The sequence below is a fragment of the Polypterus senegalus genome, chromosome 10 (genome assembly GCF_016835505.1).
Source record: "Polypterus senegalus isolate Bchr_013 chromosome 10, ASM1683550v1, whole genome shotgun sequence".
NCBI lineage: Eukaryota > Metazoa > Chordata > Cladistia > Polypteriformes > Polypteridae > Polypterus > Polypterus senegalus.
Genome location: NC_053163.1, coordinates 61,561,127 through 61,580,955, shown reverse-complemented (window position 1 = coordinate 61,580,955; position 19,829 = coordinate 61,561,127). Strand labels below are relative to the sequence as shown.

At 36.9% G+C, this 19,829-nt stretch overlaps 1 protein-coding gene across 1 annotated transcript in view; it reads left to right on the top strand.

Moving 5' to 3' along the window:
• The first annotated feature begins 23 nt into the window (after positions 1–23).
• Positions 24–19,829, top strand: part of nsdhl (NAD(P) dependent steroid dehydrogenase-like) — a 28,688-nt gene continuing 8,882 nt past the window's right edge. The window contains exons 1-5 of the mRNA XM_039765832.1: positions 24–149; positions 1,437–1,477; positions 1,589–1,750; positions 4,681–4,827; positions 12,883–13,011. Coding sequence (XP_039621766.1) covers positions 1,457–1,477; positions 1,589–1,750; positions 4,681–4,827; positions 12,883–13,011 — 459 coding nt within the window. The 5' untranslated portion in view covers positions 24–149; positions 1,437–1,456. The remainder of the gene's footprint in view (positions 150–1,436; positions 1,478–1,588; positions 1,751–4,680; positions 4,828–12,882; positions 13,012–19,829) is intronic.

Sequence of the window (19,829 nt, the reverse complement as noted above, 5' to 3'; positions counted from 1 at the left end):
CGCTCTGACAACAGAAGGAGCAAAGATCACCAATCGGCGACTGTCTTGAGTCTCAGCTGATAGTCGGCTCACTGTTTTCACAATGACTTTATCTTGCATATTGCTCGAGTATTTAGTTTGTAGAATCTGGATACCGAATTACTAGACTGGTACGTTTTACGGTTGGTTTTTAATCATATGTTTTGCTTAACGTGTGAAAGTTTTTGTTTACAATTCATAACGAATTACTGAATATGAGTGTTTAATAAGATGATAATGTAGTCAAGTCTAAGGCATCAACTTTTTAATCTTTTAATATAGATATATTGTATCGTTGATTTTGTGTATGTTTATCGCATAAATGTACTTGATGGCTGTATTTTGTCAGGAATCTGTGTTTCATTGATTCAGTTTAAGATAATTTGTCCTTGTAGTAGTGATCTGGTGTAAAGACGTACCATTTTAAAACTTTCTGGGAAAATAACGCTGCATTCCATTTTTGTAGATCATGTAATGTAAATATTATATTCTATACTGTAAATTATTTTGATACGTTTTTATTTCTGACGTTAACTGTTGTTAATTAATCATTTGTGCGGTTGCCTTATTGCATGAGGGTTGTTCTTCAGTACGATCAGTGTGTGCTGTTGGCACCTAATCCAGCAAATATGTAATCCATGTGAATTCAAGTGCTACTGCCCTTGTCATTTACTGTGAATTTGCTATGATTGAATGAACGAGTGTTTGTGTGAGCATGCGTGGGAAGGACCAGCGACCCGCATAGAATTGGTCGTAGAAGATACCGATTCCGCCTCTCCGCGACCACGAAATGGTAATTGGTCAGACAGTATTTATATTTATATAGTACTTTCCACAGCAGTCACAGTTACAAAGTTAACAGACCACAATTTAAAGTAGTATAGTGAATTTTACAGTAAAAGTCATGTCTAGGAAATGACACAAGGGACAATAATGAGATGTAAGATGTAAGTAACCAAAAGAGATAAATACAGTACAAGAGAAAAAATGGTTCTTTAAGCCCTATTTGAACATACTGTAATCACTAATGGAGCTACAGTAACAGCAGAACATTACATTTTATAATTATGAATACTGTCTTATCCTAAATAGATAAGCAAATCACTGTTTTCTGACTGTGCAGTATCAGATATCAGTTCATAAGTAATATTCAGATCTCTGACATCTGTATCTTGCTCATGGAGTCCTTTTTCTCAGTTTGCAGTAAAGGTGATCTGCATGATCCTGAAAGTATAGTGCTAAAAATTTTTGATACTTTAGTGGTCTGTTTGACCTTACAAGTAGTAAGACATTAAGAAAGTGTTTTAACCACTTTGAAATGTAATAGAAACGCGTTGAACTTCATCCATCCATTCATTGCCTACTCTGTTTATCCAGCTGTAACTAGATTATGCTGATTGTTTGTTTTGCTTCTCCAGGGTCTTCTCCATTCTGATCAATGGCTACTCGCAGCAGGCCAGTGAGTATCTTTACGTCTCCATAATGCCTTGTTTAAAGCACACATCTAACTTCAAACTTGTTTTATTTGCTTCTATCCATTTATTTTTCTTGGTCTTTCTTAACACTTTAGGTAAGTAAGAAATGTGCAGTAATTGGTGGCTCAGGATTCCTTGGTCAACATCTTGTAGAGAGCCTTCTGGAGAAAGGATACAGTGTCAATGTGTTTGACATTCACAAGGGCATCCAAAATGACCGGGTCCATTTCTTCCAAGGGGATCTTTGTAATGTTCAGGTACAGTATGTGGCCTGGATACTTAAGTTAATCTCTTACCAGTCTTACTGTATTCACTCTGATTTAACAATTTTAGGTGTTATTAGTTATAATTCCTTAGCATTGCATTAGTGCTGTTGGTAAAATATTTTGGGGCAACTACCTAACTGGTAAAACTGGAAAATGACCATTAAACTGGCGGTGATAATGATAATGTTTGCACCCTACTGTTCTTTAGTAGCTTCTAATAATCGACTACCTAAAAACATGAAAAATAGGAGAGACCATCTGAGTTACATAAACCCATTTAACATGTCCACTTTAAATCCAACTAAATTATTGCAAGGAAAACAAATGATTAATACCTTTTTAAATTATTATTTCACACTTTCTTATTGATCTTTATTTGGATTGCGTGTGATTTTTAAATTTAACAGCAAAAAATGTATTATTACTTTTAAATTAAACTTCAGTTATAGTATTGAACAAGCATTTATTTATACTATAGCCTTATGTCCATCCATTCCTTTTCCAACTTCATTTTATTCTGAGCCCGATCACTGGGAGGCTGGAGCTTATCCAAGCAGGCATCAGGTGTGAAGCAGGCAAATTCTATTGACAGGGTGTCCGTCCATGACAGGATGAACACCACACACACACACACACACACACTAGTGAGCCACTTTGTGTCAGGCGTGCATTGGGTTTTCAGGCTGCATATGGAGTTTTTTCTCACTACGTGGCAATTCAGAAACGGCGGCACATATCCAAAGTGGTATATTTCAAGGAGAGGCAGGGCATGTGAGAGCGAGAATGATGAATGAAAGGCTGAATATAACACAACAGGTCATCAAATTGTTCAAGATAGACCTAAGAGAAATATCTGAAATGCATGTCTTCATTATGTAGGTTCATCACTTGGGGAAATAGTGTCTGTCTTTCTGCACTACTTTTAAACACTCCACCTTCTCCTTTTTTCTCATCTTAAAGCCAATAGTAACTGACACAACTTTTCTTCTATCAACAGAGTCTCACTCAATGTCACTCTCCTATGACTTTGTGGGGTATACAGCATTGACTAAAAACTGTCACCTACCGACTAGGAGACTATCAACATGCTGATTGAACAAACCACAACATGTATTAAAGTGTTTTGGCCACCGAATGCATGCTTGCTTTCTATTGCATTCTGCGTGCAAGCTTCACACGAAAAGTATAAACAGAAGTGCAGTTTAGAACATAAATCATTCTTAACAGTACATAATAATAATAATTATTTTATATAGCACCTTATCAAACATTTACTTGAGACTCATGGTGCTTTCTGCAGAGTAATCTACAAAAACACTATATGTATACAATAGTTACTTGGATGTTACCATTAATTAATATTACAGTTAATTTCTAATAAATGTAAATATACTAAATAGAAAATCAACCTGGGCATTGTTAAACAAAATTTAAACACCAAAGAGCAGAACAAACCTTCACTCTTATCAGAAACAGGCTCATATTGTTTTCCAATTAAAAACCTTATACATAAAGATGGCCAAGAGAACAAGAAGAACTAATTTACATATGTATAAAAATATATACAGTATATATCTACATTTGACTTAACATCACAACACATTAAGTGAAGACATACACTCTACTATAGTGAAATGCATACACTCTGAAGTGAAATGGTTATATCGTATACTTGATACTGAAACACATACATTCAATAGTGAAATGCATACAATGAAATGCACATCTTATATAAAGTGAAATGCATACACTGTATACTGAAATGAGTTCTCTGCATACTGAAACACCTATTGTCTATAGTGAAACATATACACTGTATAGTGAAACACATGTGTTCTATAGTAAAATGTATATGCTGCATACTGAAACTGTATAGTGAATTGTATACATTGTCCGTTAGAAACACACCATATAGTGAAATGCATATACTTTATATTGAAATGCATAAGCTAGATGATGAAAAGTATATACTGTGTCTATTATATACATATACACTGTATTGAAATACACACGCAGTATAATGAAACATACTGTACACTTCAAACACCAAGACGATGTGCATACAATAATCTAGGAGATCATTTACAAGTCATTAATGCATTTTTGTACATATGCTCAGTACATGATGTACAGTATGTAGAAGACAAGAGTTGGTTATATTTTTACAAAATCTCAATTCTGAGATACCGTTTAGGATATAAATCATTGTCAACTTTGTATTTCTGTATGTAGTTTATGTGTTTCAATATGTCATGTATGCATTTCAGTATACAATTTATTTGGCATGCAGTGTAAGCGTTTCAGTATAGAGTGTATGCAGAGATGACAATGATTTATGTCCTAAATGGCACCCCATAGACCTCTGGCATATCCACAGTGTAGCTCATTCTGCTGTTCAGCTACAAACCATGACATAAGCTGCCTGCACTTAGTGAACTTTCATTCCATCTGCTGCTAGTTTAGTCATTGCAGTTGAGAAATTCTAGATATCAAAAGTATACAGTAGAAGTTCTAGTATTTGAATAATTGTAAACAAAATAAGTAAGACAGAAAGAAAACACAGTTCTGTATTTTGTTGATAATAGTTAACGCAGGGAAGAAAACACATGTCTGTTTTGTTGATTGTAAATACAGAAATTTGTTATGATTTTATGCCTTAGTTTGTTAAATGCATTTTTATAATATCTATGTAACATTTTGGGTTGGGCAATGACTGGCTGACATATTCTCTTGAAAAAAAAAGTTAAAATATTTTCAAAAGTGTTCCTTTCAAAGTGTGTGTTTTACTTAAGTGAAACAGAAGTTAATTTGTTTTTGTGGTTGAATGCCATTTATGAAAAAGTCTAAGTCAAGCAGTAAAATATTGTATTGTTAGGTTGTGTAACATTTTGGAATATCTGAAGTGATGTTGTTGTTTTCAGGATCTTCAGCTTGCTTTAGATGGTGTGACGACAGTGTTTCACTGTGCCTCACCTGCCCCATCTAGTGACAACCGTGAGCTCTTCTACAAAGTGAACTTCATTGGGACCAAAGCTGTCATTCGGGCGTGCAAGCAGGTTGGAGTTCAGGTAAAAAGGAAGTTTCTAGGAAAGTTTTGTTGTAAAGACTGCCTGTTACTAGAGTTCTAGTATTTTAAGAAAATATTTTAATTCTTTAATTTTTTAATGGTTTATTTCCAGTTATGACAGAAACACTGTTTAAGAGACTTAAATTTGTTCCTTGTGAACATATTCCGGTGCAGTGAAGAAATAAATGTCTCATCTGAAACAATTCTGCATTATAGAGATTTGTACAGTTGGGAATAAGTTTTAGCATCTGTTGTGTTGCATTTTTGAGCTGATGCATGGCTGCAATAGAAAATAACACATTGTGCTATGGTAAAACGGTGGGACTATAAGAACATGTCACTGTGTCAATCTCTTCTCCAAACTGATGTTTACACCTTTCTCCAGATAATATTGAAAATAAGGTCTGTTGTTGATTTTCTTTGTTAAAATGAATATAGCATTACAATACAAGGATTGTCCAAGTTTTATTTCAGTAAAGCCAATTTACATTTTCAGCCTGTATTTAAAATCTAAGCTTAAAATTCAGAAAAATAAATAACCTTTTATTCTGAAAAGACATTAACACTAATAATTATTTTTACATTCAATTAGTAATTAACTAAACATGACCTACTTATACATTCTACATTATATTTTATTATGTCTTTCAAGCAGTAGTAGCTCATTTTGCTATATTCATTTTCAAGTTATGATTATTGTCATAGTAGAAAAATGTAGAGTCTCAGAATACAGCGAGGGTCTCCCAGTCTTTTTGGTAATCACTTTTATCAAGTGAAACAGACATCAGATCTTAGTGATAGAAGTGCTCAGCATTATAACATGGAGCAGTCTCATGGAGGCCCAGATGAGTTTTGTTTAGTTTTTTACTGAGAGTTTATTTTCCATCGTCTGAAGGTCTTACTCTCTGTATGCTTCTGCAATATGTGCTCAGTTGTAAATCGAGTATATTTTATACAATTGGAAAGTATATGTGGAAATGCAAAGTAGAAGATAGCACCTATGTACGACACCAGGCTTTGGACCCATAGGAGAAAGAACTGCATAAACAAATTTGGCACCATCTACATACAAAGCAGGTTTATATATCATGACTCAGTTTTTTCACAATTCAAAAATATTACACATAATGTATATTCTTTCCATTTCATTTTTAATGTGTCATAGAAAGAGTTTTATTTTGATAACATTTCCAAATGATAATCACTAGCAAGTTATTTTTGTTGACCGTGGGTCTCCTTCCATTTCAGTATAGGGATGCCTTTTATGTAACTGGTAATAAAAAAAAAGCAAGAAAATCCAAATACTTTAATAAAAAAAATAAATAAAGTCAATAAAAATAACCAAAACAAAGCAAGAACAATCTTTTAACAATTTTTTTTTCAAATGCTGCATTGATAAGGTAATTCAGTGTATTCAAATATTAGATAATTTTAGTTAGTAAAAGTCATGGAAACTGGACCCCATAATACAATATTATCACAATTATTTTGTTTGCATTATTTTTGCTTTTTTTTTTTAGTTTTCTATAAATTGCATATATTATGATTCAAATAATTTAGAGTAGAATGTTTCACATTTAAAATATACAGTTTCAAAACATATAGAATATATTTAAAAGTCTATAAGTTGTGTTTTTAGACAATTTATTTTTGTGTTTTCACAGTAAATTATTTCTGCTTTCATAATTTGTATGCACAAAGGAAACATTTTTTTTAAATAAGGACCTTACATTTTTTACACTTTCCCAAGAAAACTATTGCTAATTAGGACCCAAAGTGTGTAAACACTGAATTTGAATGGGTCAATTAATTCCAGCTGTGGTTACTACTGTACAAAATTCTTTAAATACTCTGAGTGTGACAGGAGAAAAGAGAACTGGAAAGGGAGTAAGTCCTGGTGTATAGTGTGCTAGAGTACTAATGGGAGATTCATTTGTAAACTAGTAAATAGTATTGCTAACATTACCTGTGTTCAATTTATGTGTGTGTGTGTGTGTGTGTATGTATGTGTGTGTATATATATATATATATATATATATATATATATATATATATATATATATATATATATATACACACATACAGTGCATCCGGAAAATATTCACAGCGCATCACTTTTTCCACATTTTGTTATGTTACAGCCTTATTCCAAAATGGATTAAATTATTTTTTTTCCTCAGAATTCTACACCCAACACCCAATAAAGACAATGTGAAAAAAGTTTACTTTTTGCAAATTTATTAAAAATAAAATAACTGAGAAATCACATGTACATAAGTATTCACAGCCTTTGCCATGAAGCTCAAAATTGAGCTCAGGTGCATCCTGTTTCCCCTGATCATCCTTGAGATGTTTCTGCAGCTTAATTGGAGTCCACCAGTGGTAAATTCAGTTGATTGGACGTGATTTAGAAAGGCACACACCTGTCTATATAGGGTCCCACAGTTGACAGTTCATGTCGGAGCACAAACCAAGCATGAAGTCAAAGGAATTGTCTGTAGACCTCCGAGACAGGATTGTCTCGAGGCACAAATATGGGGAAGGTTACAGAATAATTTCTGCAGCTTTGAAGGTCCCAGTGAGCACAGTGGCCTCCATCATCCGTAAGTGAAAGAAGTTCGATACCACCAGGACTCTTCCTAGAGCTGGCCAGCCATCTAAACTGAGCGATCGGGGGAGAAGGGCCTTAGTCAGGGAGGTGACCAAGAACCCGATGGTCACTCTGTCAGAGCATCCAGAGATCCTCTGTGGAGAGAGGAGAACCTTCCAGAAGGACAACCATCTCTGCAACAATCCACCAATCAGGCCTATATGGTAGAGTGGCCAGACGGAAGCCACTCCTTAGTAAAAGGCACATGGCAGCCCTCCTGGAGTTTGCCAAAAGGCACCTGAAGGACTCTCAGACCATGAGAAACAAAATTCACTGTTCTGATGAGACAAAGATTGAACTCTTTGGTGTGAATGCCAGGCGTCACATTTGGAGGAAACCAGGCACCGCTCATCACCAGGCCAATACCATCCCTACAGTGAAGTATGGTGGTGGCAGCATCATGCTGTGGGGATGTTTTTCAGCATCAGGAACTGGGAGACTAGTCAGGATAAAGGGAAAGATGACTGCAGCAATGTACAGAGACATCCTGGATGAAAACCTGCTCCAGAGCGCTCTTGACCTCAGACTGGGGTGGAGGTTCATATTTCAGCAGGACAACGACCCTAAGCACGCAGCCAAGATATCAAAGGAGTGGCTTCAGAACAACCTCTGTGAATGTCCTTGAATGGCCCAGCCAGAGCCCAGACTTGAATCCGACATCTCTGGAGAGATCTTAAAATGGCTGTGCACCGACGCTTCCCAGCCAACCTGATGGAGCTTGAGAGGTGCTGCAAAGAGGAATGGGCAAAACTGGCCAAGGATACGTGTGCCAAGCTTGTGGCATCATATTCAAAAAGACTTGAGGCTGTAATTGCTGCCAAAGGTGCATCGACAAAGTATTGAGCAAAGGTTGTGAATACTTATGTACATGTGATTTCTCAGTTTTTTTATTTTTAATAAATTTGCAAAAACCTCAAGTAAACATTTTTTCATGTTGTCATTATGGGGTGTTGTGTGTAGAATTCTGAGGAAAAAAATGAATTTAATCCATTTTGGAATAAGGCTGTAACATAACAAAATGTGGAAAAAGTGATGCACTGTGAATACTTTCCGAATGCACTGTAAGCATTACTGTGACTTTCCCATAAGCCATTATTTTGATTATTTATTTCTGCTAGAGCTTTTATTTTCTTTGATTCATTTCCTAGCGTTTTTATGAGAAAGTGAACTTTACAAATCCACATGACACATTTTAAAGCATATGGTTCCTACGTTAAAGTACATGTATTTGCTACATTTTTTCAAGTTAGCAATATCCATCCATCCATTTTCTAAAATTTCTTTATACTGATTATTGGAAATGTTTGTGGGACTCATTTATCAAAGGAATTGAGTTGCACAGAACTTTTGCACCAATGCCAACATTGCAAAGAAAATAAAAGCAAAGTAAGAAAAGAACATTCTCTCATTGCCGGATTTTTATTTAATCCTTAAGAAAACAATGAACTGTTTATTTTCCAGTATAACTAACCCACATACTGTATAACAAAAGATTTACCCTTTGCATACATGTGCACCCACTTAAGTTTGACATGGTGTGAACAAGCTTGTTGAACCTGCCTTGAGTATTTTTAAAATTTGACAGGTTTATCACAACAATTACATTTTTTCTCACATTCAGAATAATGTAAGTCAGGGGTGTCCAATGTGTCGATCGTGATCGACCGGTATATTGCAAAGGTAGTGCAGGTAGATCGCGTTGCATTCAAAAAAATTTTTTAAAACATTAGTCTATCATATATCCTCCCTATGGCATTTACCACTTGATTGACATACAGGGCGGCCAGTCTGAGATCTCTTTTCTTCTAACACACTGGTCATCCCACACGCATGATCAAATACACAAGCTACTGCTAAACTCCGGCTGTGATCTAGTTAGCCTTCCAATTTATATCGACTAAAGAAGGGATTTAAAAATAAATTGTTTGGGGAGGGTATGGGCCAGATATGGAATTGGAAGAGGATTTTTTTTCTCACAATGTCACAATCGAAGTGTATTTGTCTGATCTGTCAATCTATCATTGCTATTCCAAAGAAGGAAAATGTGGAAAAGCATTTTCGAACTGTTCATAAAAACTACAAAACTGACGTCCTTCCAAAAAGTGATCTGAGAAAGAGAAAGGAGAGGGAACTAAAATCGTAGTTAATCAGACAGCAGTCATTTTTCACTCGACTGAATTCAAAAGCTCCTTGACTGCATTATTCGGCTCTATTTATTTATGAGAGTGAGCCTTTTCCCACATGACAATTTATTAAATCCAAATACTGTAGTGACCATAAATGTATTGAATTGTTATTGTGCCATAAAGGTTATTCAGTTATGCAAGGTACGACAACATGCATTTTATGTATTTATATATACAGTATATAAAGCATTTTTAATGTAGGTAGATCATTTCAACCTGGTCATTTTAAAAGTAGCTCGCAAGCTGAAAAAGTGTGGGCACCCTGATGTAAGTCTTAAGTTTAAAGGACAATTGACAATTTGACAATGCTCAAAAATTAAGGGAACACGTAAATCACACATTGGATATTGATGAACAAAATATTCAAGTGGAAAATCTTTACTGAGTAATACTGTGTAATTCGTTGAGTCAATGAAAACCAAAATCACCACCTCATTGAATGCTGTGCTCAACATCATACTGAAAATCAAAATCATGAACTGAAATCACATGCTGATCCAACTTGTGTGAATTTCATCACGGAAACTCATAATATGATTCAGTAGTGTGTATGGCCCCCACGTTCCTGAATGTACACCCAAACAATCTCTGGGCACGTTCCTGTTGAGACCATGGATGGTGTCCTGGGGGATCTCCTCCCAGACTTGGATCAGGGCATCAGTAAGCTCCTAGACAGTCTGTGGCACTATTTGGCGGTGTTGGATGCATCGATACATAACATTCCAGATATTCTCAATTGGATTCTGGTCTGAGGAACATGCTGGCCAGTCAATGGCATCAATACCTTCGTCATCCAGGAACTGCTTACACACTCTGTCCAAATGAAACGAAGCATTGTCCTGCACCAGGAGGAACTCAGGGCTCACTGTACCAGAATAAGGTCTGACAATGGGTCTGAGGATTTCATCCTAGTACTGAACTGCAGTTAGGGTACTCTTGCCTAGCATGTGGAGGTCTGTGCGACCCTCCAAGTATGCCTTCCCAGACCATCAATGACCCACTGCAAAACTGGTCATGCTGGATGGTACAGCAGGCTGCATAACATTCAACATTGCGTCTTCAGACTCTTTCACATCTGTCAAATGCTCGGTCTGAACGTACTGTCATCTGTGGGGTGCCAGTGGCAGAGCTACATGCCAATTGTGGTATTCTCTGGTGAATGCCAATTGACCTGCATGGTGAAGGGCTGTGAGCACAGGTCCCACTAGAAGATGTTGGGGCATCATGTCACCCTCAGGGAGTCTGTTTCTGACTATTTTATCAGAAACATGCACACCAATAGCCAGCTGGGGGTCATTTTGTAGGACTGTGGCAGTGCTCCTCCTGTTCTTCCTCACACAAAGGAGCATATACTGGTCCTGCTGCTGGGTTGATGCCCTTCTATGGCCCTACCCAGCTCTCCTTGTGTAACATCCTATCTCCTGGTATCTTCTCCATGGTGTTGAGACTGTGCTGGGAGACCTTCTTGCAATGGTGCATATGGAAGTGCCATCTTGGAGGAGCTGGACTCACTGTGCAACCTGAATTGGCCGCAGGTACCACCTAATGCTACCAGTAGTGATAAACACACTAGCAAAATGCAAAGCTACATAAGAATCAGTGAGGAAGGAAAGAGCAACTGTCTGTGGCTACCACCTGCAAAACCATTCCCTTTTTGGGGGTTGTCTTGCTGTTGCCCCTCCAGTGCACCTGTTGTCACTTTCATTTGCATCAAAGCAGGTGAAGTTGATTCTCAATCGCTTATGCTCCCTAACTGGACAGACTGCTGTCCCTGAAGCTTAACTGACTTGGTATGAGACTGTGACAATAAAGTGTTCCCTTAATTTTTTTTAGCAGTGTATTTGGATTTCTACAGATGCCTCGCTATAAAGTAACTGAATATAATGCAAGTTCAAATTGAACAGGATTACAGAGGTGGTGATTAAAATTAAGGTACATTAGAAATAGTGTTCTTCTTTGGTGTTCATTACTGCTATTTGGTAGTACCTGATGGATCTCTGTTAGATTGTGAGATCAGTACAGCTTTTACTGGTTGCAAGAAGTCTGTAATTTTAATACTGTTGTTTGCTGGCATAAGTCTTGGTTACTTTAGATATGTTAGTCATTAAAATCTGTAATTTTTTATTATAAGCAGTTGTTTATCTTAATCCTTCCTAAAGAACGTCTGAAAAACAGAAAATTTCTTATTGAGTTAAGGATTGGCAGGGCATAATTAAGCATTTCTTGTTATGCAGCCAGCCATACCAAGACCAACCAAAACAGAGAGTGGAAGTAAAAGAGATGGAAATAAGGAGATGAGTGTAAATTGAGTAAATTAAGATTTGTGATACTAGCAGTGGCCAGCTGCTTCATAACGTTTGTCTATTAAACAGAAAAGGGATTTAAGAACAGCAGAACATACACAGGCCGAAGGTCAGGAATCAGAAGGCTGTAAGAGAAAAAGAACAGAGTAATTTCCATTGTTAAGGAGTCAATAGTTTCAACATATTTTGAAAATAAGGTACAATCGCCAGCAAAAATAAACATATTTTATGCTCTTAAAGCATCCCACAGCTCTGGAATGATGATGGCTTTAAGGTTAGGAAATTGTATTCTCTGGATAGAGAGACCTGGAATACGTGCTTAAGTTATCTGATCTTTTGAGAAATACCAGTGAGGTCAACTTTGTACTTTTTATTATGGGACATTTTGAACTCCTATTATACTATGTCCATAAAACGACCTGTGTCATTTTAATATATACTGAACTATTTTCTTTATTAAAGAACTTGGAGGTTTGTGTGTGTGGCTCTGGCATATTGTGCTGTAATGAATTTAATGGTTTGTGGTGTTTATCACATTTATTTAAGATTTGTGAAGATTACGTATTATTTTACGTTGTTTTGGCTCACATGAGTGGGAGCACTAAGACGGGAAGGCTAGTGATAGCTGAGTTTCAAACTTTATGTACATCTACAGTATTTTACTGAGGCTCGGGACCTCCTTGAGAGATGACATTCCTTGAATGTTCCTCTAACAAAACACTTAATTAAGTAAATACAGAAATTAATGCATACAATTAAATACTACAAAATGTATATTTTTTTAAATCAGAAGAACATCTTAACAAATTACAATTAAATATTAGTTTCCTAAATAATCAGAGTTTTGCATTAGTAATAGAAGGAAAAAACAATGTAGAAATTCTGCATAACTTTATACTTTTTGTAATCTTTCATAGAAATTGATTTTGACAAGCAGTGCTAGTGTTGTTTTTGAGGGTTCTGATGTAAAGAATGGCCAAGAGGATCTACCCTATGCGAAGAAACCCATTGATTACTACACAGAGACCAAAATCCTACAAGAAAAGGCAAGTATGAAGTTGAAATGATTTAAGTTGCTGTCGCGTTGTATTTATATAGTGTGAGTCAACCTCGATTACTGGTGAATTCTACTCAATAAATCCAGTGAAATCTGGGAAAACTTTATTTGAGAAAAATGAATGATGTTAACTAATATAAATTCTTGGTTTAATCTGCATTTGTATTTTTTGACATTTTCAAAGAGTATGTAATAGTGTGACTTGCAGTAGATCGTTGCAGTAGATTAAAATATTTGTAGCAAAACAAATGAACAGTGTGTAATTAAAGTAACATCATAGCTGCACACTGCTTTTAGCTAAATGCAGGTCTTTATCCTTCTCTAACTGGTGGCATAACTTACCCACTTTATTATTTCTTTGTACATTTGCCACACATGTAAGTACTATGACTACTACTATTATAGAACTGCAGTTTCCCTTATGTGCTGTACTACCTTTGAACCATCGAGGGTCGATTTCTCTTAAATGGACACATGGCATTAAAAAAGTTCTCTCATATCTCTAAGATTTGATTCATAGCCCAGTCACTGTTTTTGTAGAGTTCTCATGTTTTGCCTGTGTCTGAATGGGTATTTTTAGTATACTCTTCTTTATATACTGTAAGCATGTCAAGTGGCTAAATGAAGGTTGTGTTTTTGCATGCTCTGTCATGGACTGGAATACCTTGCATTTTTATGTGTGTTTCGTCTAAGGCCTGAGCTATCTGCTATTATGTCATAGATAAAATTAAGTCCAACGTGATGTTTTTACTTTAAGAACCTTTGCGCTTCTAGAAATCTACACTAGTAACAAGTGTAGGAAGATGCATTTGGTCTTAGGTGAGGCTGTGCTGCTACTGTTCCTGGTGTGGGTGGGCAGTCCTGGATCCCTTACAGCCTCACTTGGTCTGTCAGCCATCAGAGAGTTACCTTCTTGTGCACTCACTGTACTTTCAAAATGTATTGCCCTGGTAGTCCCTGTTTACCCACATTACATTTTTGTTTGTACATGTATATGGCCCTTTCCCAGGACACTTTATACTCTTTCAGCTGGCAGAAAATGTATATTATGTTTTTTCAGTTTTGTTGGTAGCACATCTGCTGCCTTGCATTAAGATCGGTTACAAGCTAGATTATAACACTTCATTTATGTGTATTGTTTTCTTAGTTTTGGTTGACTCCTCATTAAATCTCATTTATTCAGATAGCTCTGTAATTATGTCATTCAGCACAATCTTTGTATGTGATGGAACAAATGTGGCAATAGTGTACTCTGCATATACTAAACCATGTTAAGTAAGAGTTAACCCATGACCCTTTTGGTCTAAATGAATTGTAGCTGTAGATATCCAGATCATCTTTACTAAATTTAATGAATTTACAGGAGAAAACGTAAATGTAACAGTAATTGTTAACTGTACATAAAAAGAGTAGTTGCATTATAGACTTATTTGTGTAAAAATAGTGAGGTATCTACAGTAACTGAAGTGTCTTATAGCACAAAAAGAGGGAGTATCTCATTTATCTTTAATGACTCTTTCCCTTTAGTCATACGTACAGTTAAAACCAATTACACCCTGAGCGGCCTGGTACCAGGTCGAGTGATCATTTAAAAGTTCATTGCAATATTATATAGATGAACTATGCCACACACTGACACAAACAATACCTCCTTTGCAAGCGATGGGTGTCAACTTCACAGTCTTAGTGATCAAATTGTTACGATCATATATGTGGTGTTTCATACATTGTCAGAAAAAAAATGTAAAAAATTGTAGTAATTGTTCTGTATAAGGAATATCCAAATTTAATGCATCAATCAAAAGGTCCCAACCAATAGATTTCTTTTAATTTTTTTCTTTATTGATTTTATTAAAAGCAAGTAACATTCCATACAATCAAATCATGATTAATAGAACTACATTCAACCCCATCTGAGAAAAAGAGAGGAAGGCAAACAGCCAGAGTAAAACTTTAAGAGTAGAAAAGAGGGAAGAAAATCCTTTAATATAAATAAATATAAATGCTTTTTCTAAAATTTTTTAGATTAGACCCTGCCAGGTTTTAAATTTTTGAACAGATCCTCTAAGTGAGAATTAGATTTTTTTCCAATTTCAAATAGTATATTACATAAGTTACATACTGACCTAAAAAAGGAGGTAGACTAGGATTGTTCCAGTTGAGCAAGATAAGTGAGGTAAAGGCAATTTAAAATTTGTTCGTCCTTCTCCACTTTAAGCCCATCTGGGGGTACACCAAACACAGCTGTTAATGGATTAGGGCTGATTGTGACACCAAGGCTGTCTGATAGGCATTTAAAGAGTTTGATCCAGAATGATGTTAATTTTGTATACACCCAAAACAAGTGGCCCAGTGAAGCTGGGTCTCGATTACAGCGTTTGCAGGTTGGATCTTGGCCTGCAAACTTTTTGGACAATTTTAAATGAGACAGATGTGCTCAATAAAAGATTTCAAGTTGAATAACTGTATGCTTTGTGCATATGGAGCTCGAGTGAATTCTGTGCATGGCTGCCTTCCACTCCTTTTATGAAATGCTGTGTGAGAGATCCTTTTCCCCACTCTACTCTGGGATCTTTGACTGTCACTTTTCTATCTCTAAATTATTTAATCCCCTACATATTCCAAACATTAAAAACTGTGTAAGTTTGAGAGGGTGAAAAAATGTGGTTATCGTGTAAAGGTGCAACAAATAATAGCTTCTCTATCTTGAAGCGCTTCCTTCGTTGGTTCCATATTCTGAGTAAATGTAGTGGCGCTTTTCCACTGCATAGTATGGCACAGCACGGTTCAGTACAGCTCACCTTGGTTCGGCTCAGTTTGCGTTTCGACTGCAGTTTAGTACCGCTTTAGAGTGGGCGGGATTATTCACGTGGCGTATAGTTGCGCCGCCTCTACAGCCGTGTTCGCTGGTCTAGCTCCGTAGATTGCGTCCATTTGGTCAAACCACTTCCACGAGCGCCTGTTTGAACCACTCCAGCTGTTGTGGTCCTTTATACTCCTGTAGTCGCTCTTCATTTTTTTTAACTTGTCCCTACACTGTTTGTAAGTCCGATGGTAGCCGTGTGCACCCAAGAGCTTAGCGACCTCCTGAAAAACGTTTCCATTCCGCGTCGCCCCATCCAGCTCTCGCTGGATCCGCTCCTCGGCTACCAATGAGAGGAACGTCTGTACTTCCTCAATAGACCACAAAACAGCCATTTTTGGTTAAAGCAAAATGGTGCGTCCGAACCTTCGCTGGCTGTGCTAAAAATCTAGCGGGTCTGTTGTGTCTCGTGTCGCAAGTTCAGTGACGCAGTAATGACGATTTTCTCCGGCCAATCAGTGACCAGCAGAGTTTACACGTCACGTTTTGGTAACGGTTCAGCGCGTTTGGAACCTCGGCTGAGGTGGTACTAAAAAAGGACCAGGTACCAGGTACTGTTCCCAGTGGAAAACCCCCCAGAAGTTAGCTGAACTGAACCGTGTTGTGCCGTACTATGCAGTGGAAAAGCGCCATAGGACAGTTGGGTTGTTAGTACTGTATATTGACAATAACTTGTATTTACTGGGATACAAGTCAAGGAATATAAAGAAGCACTGCAGGATTTTATTTCTATTGTGGACCAAGCTTGTGTGTGTTCATCTATTTGTGTTAATGTCCAGGTTTTTATAGTTTGTATATTTGCCGCCCAGTAATAAAACTGAAAGTTAGGTAGAGCCATGACACTCTCTGCTTTAGGTTGTTGTAGGGTCACCCTTTGAAAGCATTGATGTTTCAAATTCAAAATAAATTAGGCTTCTATTGACTCCAATTTCTTAAAAAATGATTTGTTAATGTATATGGAGATGGTTTGAAATAGAAAAAGAAGCTTGGGAAGGATATTCATCTTGACAGTGTTGATTTTCCCTGCTAAAGTGAGATGGAAGGTACAGTAGACCATCTATGCATTGCATGTTTATGTTTTTCCATGCAGATGGCAAAGTTTTGTTGAGAAAGAGCTTTACATTTACTTGTGATGCTTACCCCTTGGTATTCAAACTGATCTGTGATGATAAAATGGAAGGTGTCCAATGTGATGTTCTGTGCTAGAGAGTTCACTTCTATTCAAATTAATTTTGAGTCCAGATATCTTTTGAAATTTTGCGAGTGCTTTTAGAACTGCAGGCACAGAATTTTGTGGGTCTGATATATATAGTACCATATCATCTGTACTTAGTGATGCTTTCTATTCAAATCCTTCTCTGATAATCGGCTTTATCTCAGATGCATTTCGAAAGTGAACAACCAGTGGTTCAAAGGCGATTGCAAAAAGCAATGGTGACAGGGGTCATCCTTGCCTAATACCACGTTCTAGTTTGAAGTAGTCTAAAATAATGTTAATGCAAATGGAAGCTTCTGGACTGGTATACAGTAATTTGATCCATGCACATATGTTTGGGCCAAACCCAAATTTGCGTAATGTGGTGAATAGGTAGTCCCATTCAACCATATCAAAGTCTAAATGGGCGAATATATTACATTAAAGAGGCGTTGAAGATTGGAAGCTGTTGTGGTGTGTAAAATCTGAAAATATTTTTCTATATTTTCATTATATTTTGTATTTAAGTTCATCTTGTTTTGTCTTAAACATGACACTTATGTAGGCAGTTTAACGTCAAAGCTTTCTGTTTTCCTGAATTGTACCAGTATCAATCACAGTAACATCTGTTTGAATTGAGCAGCAAGTCAGGAGATTCCTCAAGCTGTATTGATGATTTTATCACCTGTGAAGAGACGGGCATCAGAACTAAACTGGTTTACAGCTTGGGAAGTGAAGACATGCCGATGAAGCTGTATCTGATTACTTTACAACCTGTGAACAGAAGGTGCCGTGGGACTAGAAATAGCCAAACCAGTTTACAGCTTGAAACAGGAGATTTTTAAAACATCAAAAACTTGATTGTTTGGGAAAATGGACATACTCAAATAGATTAAAGAGTCTGAGCAAATTCATCCATCATATTGACTGCCAGCCAGTCAGGTGTACAGTTAAGTCCATAAATATTTGGACAGAGACAACTTTTTTTCTAATTTTTGGTACTGTACATTACCACAATGAATTTTAAATGAAACAACTCAGATGCAGCTAAAGTGCAGACTTTCAGTTTTAATTCATTGGGGTTAACAAAACGATTGCATAAAAATGTGAGGCAACTAAAGCATTTTTTTTACATAATCCCTTCATTTCAGGGGCTCAAAAGTATTTGGACAAATTAAAAAACTTTAAATAAAATGTTTATTTCTAATACTTGGTTGAAAACCCTTTGCTGGCAATGACAGCCTGAAGTCTTGAACTCATGGACATCACCAGATGCTGGGTTTCCACCTTTTTAATGTTCTGCCAGGCCTTTACTGCAGTGGCTTTCAGTTGCCGTTTGTCTGTGGGCCTTTCTGTCCGAAGTTTAGTCTTCAGGGAGTAGTAGTAGAGTAGTAATCTTTAGTCTTCTAACTGTAGATTTTGCCACTCGTAATATTGTAGCAATTTGTCGGATGGGTTTTTTTCTGTTTTCGCAGCTTAAGGATGGCTTCTTTCACCTGCATGGAGAAGCTACCTTTGGCAAGTACCACCTCACATTTCTGGATCATTAGCTCTTACGTGATGGGTTTATGGTAATTCGCCTACCAGGCATTACCACTTTAAAGGAAAGTACTAAGAATAAGGTAAAGTTGACTTTTACAGAATAAAAGTTAAAGCACTTACCTGTTTAAATCATTGAAGCACGGGGTATGCTTTTGCAGTCATTTTTTTACTTTGGCTTTGGTAGGTTTGTCAGGTTCATGCAGCGGGACACTGACGACAGGTCAAGCGTGCCTCCAGGTCAGGCCTGCTGGAGGACACGCGTGTACCCCGTCATCAGGCCGAGGTTTCTTTTCAGCCACCTGGATTAGCAAAGAAAAAGGTGTGAAGCGTTTAGTTAAGTTTGTGCATGCCTTAGTGTGGGAAGGGGATCCCCAAGAAAAAGTAACTTACTTTTATAGTGGATATCGGCTCTTTCAAAGGGAATGCATTGGGATGCGCTCAAGTTCGCTCTCATGCTTGCTCGTGAGGCAGCTAGCCCTATTTAATACACGTCTTGCAAAGACTGAGAGGAGCAACTGTGCAGAAGGCACTTGCATCAGTTGCAATTGGTAAAAGGCAGCGACATGTCACAGATTGGCTGAGGATTTGTTCCCCGACTATAAGAGGCACTTCCTGCCTCAAGGGGTTGTCTTTAGACTTGGTGGTGTGTTTAGTGTAGTTGGCGTATCAATTTCATTTAGTATACCGAACATTGGCTTGTGCATATATTTGTAAATATTTATATATATTTCATCAAGCTGCAGTATTGTTTTGGTGGAGGTCTCTAATAGTTTGGGCTTGTGGTGAACTTTTTGTTTTTCCTGTATATACACTCTTTTTTTTCTTTTCATTGTGAATATTTTTGTGGGTTCAATGGACTGTGTTTTGTGTGACTTCTCCTTGAGCACATTTTTCTTTAGGAAGACTACAATTTTGTGTTTATACATTTTTGTCTTTTTTATTCATTTTTGGGTCTGACAGATTCACTGCATACGAGGGGGTACCCAAAAATACCAAAAATTGAAAAAAAATTGTTACTGAAATTTTTACTTACTGAAACATTAGTCTCCTTCAAAGTACTCTTCATGTGAATGAATGCAATTGTACCAACAGTTTTCCCACTGGTGGAAACATTTTTGGAATTGCTGTAGAGGAACATTGTCCAATGCCTGCAGCGATTGTCCTTTGACTTCCTCCACGGTATGAAAACGCTTTCATCGGAGTTATT